The sequence below is a fragment of the Sinocyclocheilus anshuiensis genome, unplaced genomic scaffold (genome assembly GCF_001515605.1).
Source record: "Sinocyclocheilus anshuiensis isolate Anshui unplaced genomic scaffold, SAMN03320099.WGS_v1.1 scaffold447, whole genome shotgun sequence".
In the NCBI taxonomy this organism is placed as follows: Eukaryota; Metazoa; Chordata; class Actinopteri; order Cypriniformes; family Cyprinidae; genus Sinocyclocheilus; species Sinocyclocheilus anshuiensis.
In genome coordinates, this window is record NW_015552615.1 from 4,423,076 (window position 1) to 4,432,872 (window position 9,797).

General features: G+C 35.4%; 2 protein-coding genes across 3 annotated transcripts in view; both read left to right on the forward strand.

Moving 5' to 3' along the window:
• Window positions 1–5,312, forward strand: part of LOC107666016 (serine/threonine-protein phosphatase 4 regulatory subunit 1-like) — a 14,856-nt gene extending 9,544 nt beyond the window's left edge. Inside the window, exons 14-18 of the mRNA XM_016457106.1 lie at window positions 713–813; window positions 911–1,031; window positions 1,234–1,368; window positions 2,611–2,752; window positions 3,402–5,312. Of these exons, the coding sequence (XP_016312592.1) occupies window positions 713–813; window positions 911–1,031; window positions 1,234–1,368; window positions 2,611–2,752; window positions 3,402–3,547 (645 nt within the window). The 3' untranslated portion in view covers window positions 3,548–5,312. The remainder of the gene's footprint in view (window positions 1–712; window positions 814–910; window positions 1,032–1,233; window positions 1,369–2,610; window positions 2,753–3,401) is intronic.
• Window positions 5,313–6,433: 1,121 nt separating this feature from the next.
• LOC107666027 (40S ribosomal protein S26-like) lies at window positions 6,434–8,646 on the forward strand. Of its 2 annotated transcripts, none has more exons than XM_016457117.1 (4): window positions 6,434–6,509; window positions 8,016–8,193; window positions 8,291–8,421; window positions 8,546–8,646. In XM_016457117.1, exons 1-4 carry the CDS (start codon window positions 6,507–6,509, stop codon window positions 8,579–8,581), a joined length of 348 nt encoding a protein of 115 aa, XP_016312603.1. In that variant the 5' UTR covers window positions 6,434–6,506; the 3' UTR covers window positions 8,582–8,646. The 2 variants fall into 2 exon arrangements, with proteins under 2 accessions (XP_016312603.1, XP_016312604.1); XM_016457118.1 differs by having other exon boundaries at window positions 8,016–8,181.
• The last annotated feature ends 1,151 nt before the right edge of the window (window positions 8,647–9,797 follow it).

Consider the following 9,797-nt stretch of genomic DNA (forward strand, 5'->3'; position numbering starts at 1 on the left):
AATTTGAGAATAAAGTATAACAATAATAATAATTTGCATGGTTTGATGTGATATGAGCTAACCGATCTTTAGATTAAATCACCATTGGTAGTGCGATTTATTGTAATGCTTTTTTCCTCAGTTGGTCAGAACAAACGTGGCAGACTTGTTACTTACTTGTTCTGATGACAATATACGGTGAAAATTCTTATTTGGGTCATATATTCCAAGACGTAGGCTAGAATCTGTGATTGCGAATTACAGTAAATATCCACACTGGTGCGGTGACTGATTGCCACACATACTCCTCAAAACATTAGATTCATCTGCGTTGGAGCGGCGCACAACCCACACAAGGAAGATAATTCCGCAAACAGCTGCAATTGCAGGTTTTCATACAGAGATGGCGACAAAGAGGCAAAACTTACGGACTGCAGCTTGAAGTAATTTTATTATGTGCTTTTGTCATTTTTATTCATTTTTATTTTTTAATAATTCTATATATCTTTTATTTATTTCAGTTTTAGTCATTTTATCACTTTCATCTTAACCTTATTTAGGCCTATTTCAGTTAGCTGCTGATGCAACATTTCTCATTTTTAAGTTTTTCATCTAATATTTATATTTCATCTCTATTTCAATTACAGAAAACTATTTTTAATAATTTTGTTTTAGTTAACAATGGCCTCAACAACACTGGCTCTAACAGATCTTTCTGTGTCATCTTTTGTAGCTTCTTCATGCCGATAAGCGTCGGGAGTATCTGTATCAGCTGCAGGAGTTCATGGTGATGGACAACAGTCGAAATTGGAGATTCCGCTATGAGCTAGCTGAGTATGTGCTACTTTGTTACATGCATCATTGACAATGTAGCTTTTGAGCTCTCAAGTGTGATCTCACTCTTGTGGCATTTGTCTGTGTCTGTATTTAGGCAGCTCATCCTGATCATTGAGTTGTACAGTCACAACGATGTGTATGACTACCTCAGACAGATCGCACGTAACCTTTGCTCTGACAAAGTGTCAGAAGTGCGGTGGATCTCCTATAAACTGGTGAGTCATGTGGCCTTCAGCTTGTTGTCAAAAATAGCAACAACAGTACAATGCCTTTCACTAGCTGTATTGTTTGAGTTTGTGTTCTGCTTTTAGTAACTCCACTGGACTGTTTTTAACCTTGGCTCATAGGCTGTTTACACCTAGTATTACCATCCACACCTGTATTTAGTGACAAGTTTTGTCTTGTGAATGTGTGTAGGTGGTGGAGATACTGCAGAAGTTGTATGCCTGTGAAGCTCATGATCTAGGTCTGAATTTCATTAATGAGCTCATTATGAGTTTTTGCCACTGTCCCAAATGGGTCGGACGTCAGGCATTTGCATTCATTTGCCAGGTAAAACATACATCAGCTTTTTACAGTGTTATCCAGGATTTACAGTCACACCATCTTAACACACTTCTCTCATTCATAGATCTCATATTTTTGATAGTGTTAATTTCAAGTTTGAATAATTATTTTGCATAGAGTAGTACTATAGTTTTTTTTTCCCCGAGACACTGTGGGATTAATAATTCTGAAATAGATGATATCAGAATAACAAACTGGTGTGCAAATAACTTTAACCAGTCAAGTTGAAACGTATATTTGTTTGCATATATTTGTTTTGTTTTTTGTTTTGTTTTGTTTTGTGCAATATGCAGCATTTTCAAAAGAGAACCAAAGTCCGACACTGAGGGCTCTTAAATGTTAAAGAGATAGTTCACCCAAAAATGAAAATTAGCCCATTATTTACTCACCCTCAAGCCATCCTAGGTGTATATGACTTCCTTCTTTCAGATGAATCCAATCGGAGTTATATTAAAAATTGACTTTGATCTTCCAAGCTGTTTAATGGCAGTCAGAGGGTGTTGCAATTCATCAGTCCAAAAGAAGTGAAATAAAGTGCATCCATCCATAATAAAAAGTACTCACACGGCTCCGGGGGGTGAACAAAGGCCTCCTGTAGCGAATCGATGCGTTTTTGTAAGAAAAATAACCATATTCAAATTGTAATAATCACTTTAATCTAGCTTGCGCCAACAGTCCTACACGGAAGCAGTTCCGGGAGCATGACGTATGAGGTCGGCGTTGCGCTTGCGCAGTTGAGTCTCGTGAAAACCAATGTTTGTTTACAGGAGCAAAGGAAGCTAATTTTTCCTTACTTTAGCAAAGGAAAACCAGTCTCCTCTTGGCTTATATCGAAATCCTCCGACATTCTTCTTTACAAATCCTCGTTTTGTACTTCTAATTCGTGACCGTTGTTTTGTTTTGACCTCTCCCCTGCGCTTCCGCGTTCGTCACTTCTGAGCAGCGCATACGCAACGCTGGCCTTATGCGTCATCCTCCCAGAGCTGTTTCCGTGTACAACAGTGAGCGCAAGCTAGATTAAATTGCTGACTACCATTAAACAGCTTGGAAGATCAAAGAGAAATTTTTAATATAACTCCGACTGGAATCGTCTAGAAGAAGAAAATCATATACACCTAGGATGCCTTGAGGGTGAGTAATTTTTGGGTGAACTAACCCTTTAAATCTGTCATGTTATATCTAACAATGTGTGAGAGTGATTCATTCATTTCTTATGTTTCCACGTAGGCCATTGTGGAGGAGGACTGTATGCCCATGGACCAGTTTGCACAGCACCTTCTACCCAGTCTGCTCAGCCTCTCATCAGATCCTGTACCCAACGTACGTGTGCTGGTGGCCAAGGCGTTACGGCAGAGCGTGTTGGAAAAACGTAAGACACACTCACACATTATAAAGACAAGTTAGAATATGCCTGCATTACAAGATTTTATGCATGCATCCACTCCTTCATTAGGCCCTCCAAGGGCTTAAATTAAATTAATGGACTAAAATATTTACAAGTAATATCCTGCACAGGATGTATACTTATTTTTGTCCAGTGAAATGCTTTCTAGAAAGTTGTCAAGTGTAGTTGCACTTGAAGTAAAGGCCAATTAGAATTTAGTTTTTTGTGTTTTGATTTATTGCATAATGTTTTTTTTATTATACTTTTTTATTTTTGTTTTTATAGCTGTTTCTTCTATTTCATTTTTTATTTTTATTTTGTTTAATTTTGTTATTTTTAGTTCAGTTTTATTTTATTTAGTGTTTTTTTGTATTTTTATTATGTATTTTTAGCATATTGTTTTATATTTTTTATGTATTTATTTTAAAAAGGGATTCTTTTATTTGAACTTTATTTGAAGTTCTTGTAGTTATTTCGTTTTAACTTGATGTAGGCTAGTGACCATTTAACTTTAAACAAACTGTCACTATTAGTAGCACAAAAAATAAAATGTTTTTTTCTAAATAAGTATTTAGTGTAAGTGTCACTGTGTAAGCATGGGTTCTAATCACCTATGTCTGTGCTCTGATTTCAGCATACTTCAAGGACCCAGGCAGCGCTTACTCGGATGAGCTGGAAGAGGCTCTGTCTGAGCTAAGGATGGACAAGGACAGGGATGTGCAGTTCTTCGCCACACTGGATCCCAACAGAAACGTCATGGACACAGCAGCGTTAATTTAGTACCATGTACTGTCCGCACACAAGAACAAGCACCAGCAGGAACAACACTAAACGGATTCACAGACAAGTGTTTACAAATAGGAACTACTGTCCAAGACCGCAATGTATCCTTATCCTCTCCTGATACGCTCCACATTTGACAGTGCATGCATATATTATGCATTTATACACAAAACGGCCTCATTTATAAAACGTTTCTACTGATATGTAGCTAAATCTAAAATTGGATCCTTAAAATATACAAATGTATGCATATTTATGGTAATACCACCAATACAGCCTTGCAAATTAATCTTCCACAGTGGTTTTCACCATTTAGATGATTAAATTGAGATTGCCTTGTCAAGCAATTACAAATGACAATTACAAACTCGACCTCTCACTTACACAGCCTCACTTTAACCACCCAAACACACATACACACACACTTTCAAACACAGAACAACCATCTCACCTCTCTGAATGGTGCAAGATTTGTTTTGCTCCTTTGTGGCAGCAGAAAGTATTTGGAGACACAAGACGCATCTTAACGATGAATTGTGTCGTTTCTCTTCATCAGACCGTTCAGATGCTACCAGCTGCCCCTCCAAAGCTACTTTTTCTCCATTTCCTTTTCTTGTGGATTTCTTCAAACAAAAAGGACTAAGAAGACATAAGCAGACTGACACTGTGAAGTGCTACTAGCTCAGGGAGACCTGATATTCAGATTTTTTTTTTTTAAGCTGCAATGTCGCAAAATGGTATCGAGCTGAGCCCAAGTGATGCTGCAGAACTTTTGCTGCATTTACCAACCTCCTGTTGACCTGGCCCTCAGGATCCACCCAGATTGTTGCGGGAAACGGTGTTTAGAAACAGCAAATGAGCAAATTTTTGCAGCTCAGGAGCTGAAAACCTCCATCTCTTTTTGCTCAAACCTTTTGTAGCTCACAAGAATTTGCTATTGTCTTTCAATACTGACATTTTAATGTATATGTTTTGAGTGTGATCCAGTTGTACGTAACCTCCTCGTCTTCCCAGATTGGTGGAGAGCGGTTTTATTCCTCACCGTTTTATAAATAAAAGGGGCCAGTATTTTATAGAGGTTGCTTTTCAAGCAAAATTTACAGCCACTAGACGACATTTAGACACTGGACCACCAAAATCGTCAGACTTGTCCGGTCTAAGAAATTAACGATAAAACATTAATAAAATCTTGATTGGTTAATTCAGAGCTAAGTGGGCCTGACCTGCAGAGGGCGCTGTTCTGACACTTTGTGTTTAGTCGGATTTGCAGTAGTTAATCAAAGCACGCCATGATTCCTCTCATTCAGACAATTCCCAAATTTGCTTTAAACTAAATAAGCTATATTGTTTTTGAAGCTGATATGACGGACCATCCGTTTTTATAAAGCATGGTTGTGCTGCTCTTGGCATCGGTTAACTCGTGTCTAGCTGCTGATTGGTTATCAGTATGCCTGTTTTTATGGTTTATATATTTAAATTAGGAGGACTGGACACACATCGGCATGTAAGGGCAAACTTTGCCAAGAGCACTTTATTATTAAGGGTTCAATGGAAAGAAAATTGCAGGTCCTTGTTTTATACAGTATATATAATAATAAATAAATAAATCCGTTGGACCGGATGAATCATGATAAATCAGTGGTTCGGATTTTTTAAATAAGGCAACTGTCTTGACAAAACTCAAGTGGTGCTCGGATCCGGTGCATTTATTCTCACAGATGTGTATATGGGATATGTTTATAGATTGTGTATATGGAATTGTTTAAAAAAAATAGGTTTAGTTTAGCTCTGAAATACAGCCTGTGATCAAATTGATAATATGATTTTATTGAGGATATCTACAGGAGTCGAGGCCAGTCTTTTTTCCTGTGGCGATATTTGGTTTGGAATTGTATAGCGGGAGAAGTTGTTTTCCTTGTGTTCCCATGTGTGTTTGTGTGTCTGCATGCATCTGTGTGGCTGTTTGTCCTTTTTGTTTCTTTCTTTTTTTCCTCCCCCATATGGACCATGTTGAAAGTAGATATATATTTTGTTAGATTGTTATATTTTCCCAATAAATTCTCCTGTGTGATTTACTGAGGCACTGATGTGTGTCAACTAAACCACTTCAAACTGTCTGCATATGTACTGATCCAGTAGTTTTCCAGTAATGTTACAATATTATGATGCAAGCATCTGATTCGATTCTTTTGCCCCCTTTTATTCTTCTCAGTGTATCATGTTCAAAGATTTTATATCCTAACCTTTCAGGTTACAACCTTTGTAATTTTCTGTGCATCTCTTTTAAATACATTTTATGTATTGTTATTTTTAGTATTCATTAATTAAAATAATATACATTTGAAATCATTTCTCAATTGTGCTTTTTATTGTGGAGACAGTTCAGCTAGAAATCACCAAATTCTTTTGCACCTTACATATTAATAAAGAGCATTCTTGCATTATTGTAATATTTAAAGTGCAGTTTTATTACATATAACTTAATGAAATATTGTTTTTATACATTTAAGAGAGAATATATATATATATATATATAAATAAATAAAAATCATAACTCTCCCCATTGGACTCCTACTTAATTGACCCCACTGGCATGATGAAATAATAATAGTACATTTATTTTGTGTAATCATTATTAATGACGTTTTGTCTTTGTCGTTTATAACAATTATTATATGACTTTTACGCTGCCTTCGCCATCAACTCAGATATCCTTCCGCAGTAAACTAGTTCCCTGTTATGAATAAATTAGCCCCCGTATCATATAGTGATATATATATATATATACACACTTAAATTGTAAATATATATTGTATACCTCCATTAAACGTTTATATATACGTTTGCATCGCATCAAAGCAGTGTTTTCCCGTTCGATAGACTTTAGTTGTGTAGCAGAGAAATATTTTACTTCCGGTTCGCCTTTTCCGGTCCTCTTTCCTGCCTCCCGTTCGAGATGGTGAGTCGCGAGCCCTCGCGATTGATACGTGAATGTGTCTAGTATATGAAATCTCTTTTATACACCGAAGAAAACAGTGTGATAACGAAGTATAGTTAGTAACGTATTTGATTTTCTTAAATGTGGGCCACTATATCGGTTTATTAGACCGTTTCAGTAAGACGTTTGTGAAGATGTCTAGCATATGCGGCATCTGCTGTAACGCGGCATGGACAAGCCTGCTACTCTATATATGAAATAAAACACTTCCATTAAATGCTTGTCGCCATTTGTTCTTCAGCCTACTGATGCTGGTTGTGTTATAGTCGTTATTTAGCGTATACTGTATATCAAGACGCTGCAGCCTGTCATTTCTCGAGTGTAAACTGAGCTGACATGAAGATTGATGCAGCATCTAACTTGACACGGTGATTATTTTAGTACTTTTGGCAGTCGTTTAGTTTGATTGGTTCAAAAAAAATCTCAATTTTTACGAGTCTGTACTTTGGAAATGTAATAAAGATCTGTACGTAGTTCCTATGGTAATAGAACACCTGGAAATACCAGGAATTCCCAATTTTCAAATGTCCAAAAATGAAAAATAATAATAATAAAATGAAATATGATGCCTGTAATGAAAATCCTGGAAATTATTTTTTTTTTTAATGTTTTAAAGGGGTGCTAATATGCTTTTTCACTTTTTCAACTTTAGTTAGTCTGTAATGTTGCTATAATGTAAAATATGTGAAAAATAATCACAACAATAAACGTTGTTGTTTTTCGAACAACCTAGTATGAGAGCCTGTTCTAGTACGCCCCCAAAACAAAATCAAGACTTTGTAAAAGCATAATAGGACCCCTTTAAAATGGTGATTTACTGATTGGTTATTTATTTACACTGAAAATAAATAAATAAAATGAACATTTAAATTGAGATTTGAAAGTGGTTCCCATAGTAATGGAAAATTCCTGGAAATACAATTTTTTTAGAAATGTACTATTTCCAGGATTGTTCATACAATTTATTTTATTTTTCAGTTTATTTTTATTTTATTTTTCGTTCTTTCTTTCGGATCATTTATATATACATATGTGTGTTTTTATTCACATCTTATTTTTTATAATCTCTGTTGTCTCTACTGGAAGCTTGTGAAACCAAAGCAATTTCCTTGTATGCAAACATGGCAATAAAGCTCTTTCTGACTTCTGATTTGTTATTATGCGAACTGCATACAGAGCTCATATTTAATTTTTAACAGTTTTCCATTTTAATTTGATAATTTTTGGAAATTTGAAAAATGTGAATTTCTGATCAATTAAAATTAATAATAGTAATTTCATTTTAGCATAAGCAAGAAATGGTTCTCCTGGAATAGGTTTGTGTAAAAATTACATTTATATTATGAAGTTTTTAAATTATGAACAACTGGAAAATTTGTGTAAATTCATTGGGCAGATGCTGGCAGCTGTAGGATGTTGAATTGAATCTACTCCTAATGATTAAATATTTCCGTTTTTAATTGACAGACTAAGAAGAGAAGGAACAACGGACGTGCAAAGAAGGGCCGTGGTCATGTCCAGCCCATCCGCTGCACCAACTGTGCCCGCTGTGTTCCCAAGGACAAGGCCATCAAGAAGTTTGTCATCAGGAACATTGTGGAGGCCGCCGCTGTGAGGGACATCTCCGAAGCTAGTGTGTTTGACTGTAAGTGACTGCTTTAACTACCAAAACATTGTCAAAGTCTTAATGTGTGCTGTTCTGTGTAATTCTTTTTTATATCCCTATTCCTCCTCCTGTGTAGCATACGTATTACCCAAGCTGTACGTGAAGCTGCATTACTGTGTTAGCTGTGCCATCCACAGCAAGGTGGTGAGAAACAGATCCTGGGAGGCCCGCAAGGACCGAACACCACCTCCCCGCTTCAGGCCTAGTGTAAGTACAATCAAATTCTGTTGTGGGAAAGTTTAGAATTATTAGTAGGGTTAAAGTGCGTTGTATTTTGTTACTTGGTGTTTAATGTGCATCTCAGCATTTTCGTTGTCCTTTTTTCCTGCAGGGTGCTGCACCCAGAGCTCCTGCAAAGCCCATGTGAAGCAAATCAACGGTCACATTCTGTGCATTTTTAAGCAGAAAAATTAAAAAATATCTTAAACCGGTCGTGGTGTTTCATTGTTTTGATTGTTGCTGCATGATGGTTTGAGTGCATTTGTTACTGCTGTGTAGTTTGAGTTTGGAGCTCTCTCCACTTTAATTCTAAATCATTCACTTTTTATCTTATAATCAGTCTTTAAACTTATTTATTAATCATTTTCTCTTATTATAAGAGATAAACGTATGCCCAATATTATTTTACATAAAAAAATTTAGTTTTGAGATGGGTCATAATATTAATTGAACTAATTTTAGCAGTCAGTGTTACAACCCTGTTTGCATTTTTTTGTAACACTTATTAGAACATTATTTTTCAAATAAAAATACCTTAAATAATATGGCTGTATTAATACTTAATTTATTTCAGTTAATATTTCCCTTATATGGCCTTAATTATTTTAGCTGTTAGGAATAATAAAAGCAAAAGTGTTTAGTGATAGCTACATTGCAATTATATGACATCTTAAAAAGTAATATGTACTGAATATATTCAAAATAAGTTAATTATCTGATGTTTTAAGATACTTCAATGAAATAACATTCATATTTTAAATAACTGCTCATCTGAATAAATGTCATCCGTCCAGCTTGTTGCTAGTTTAAATTATTCATAAAGAACAGGACAGACTCCATGTTATGATCTTAAAACTATATGCATAAAATGTTTCCTCTTGCCATGAATATAGCCACTGTTGCTGACATGGTGTTAAATCATAAATAAATAAAACTATGCATAAGGTAACTTGCCTTATATTTATATAAACTCGGGTGTACTAAATTCAGGAACTGTGGCTCTAACCTTGTTAGAACAGTCGATCAGAGTATGTCATAATCTGAAGATTGTGACTTCAAGATTTTCTGCATGTAAGTAATATACCTGTATGTTATATAAATATTTGCATGTGCACTTGTAAATGCACATACTTGCATCCAAACTGCTTTAGTCACTCTCAGATGGAAAAGTAACACTTAAAGTCCAGTGATTGTAAATGGGTTCATTAAATCAATTAAATTGTCCCAAATACAGTTAAAATAAGTAAAAACAGTCGATCAGAGTATGTCATAATCTGAAGAGTGTGACCAAGATTTTCTGCATATAAGTAATATACCTGTATGTTATATAAATATTTGCATGTGCACTTGTAAATGCACATACT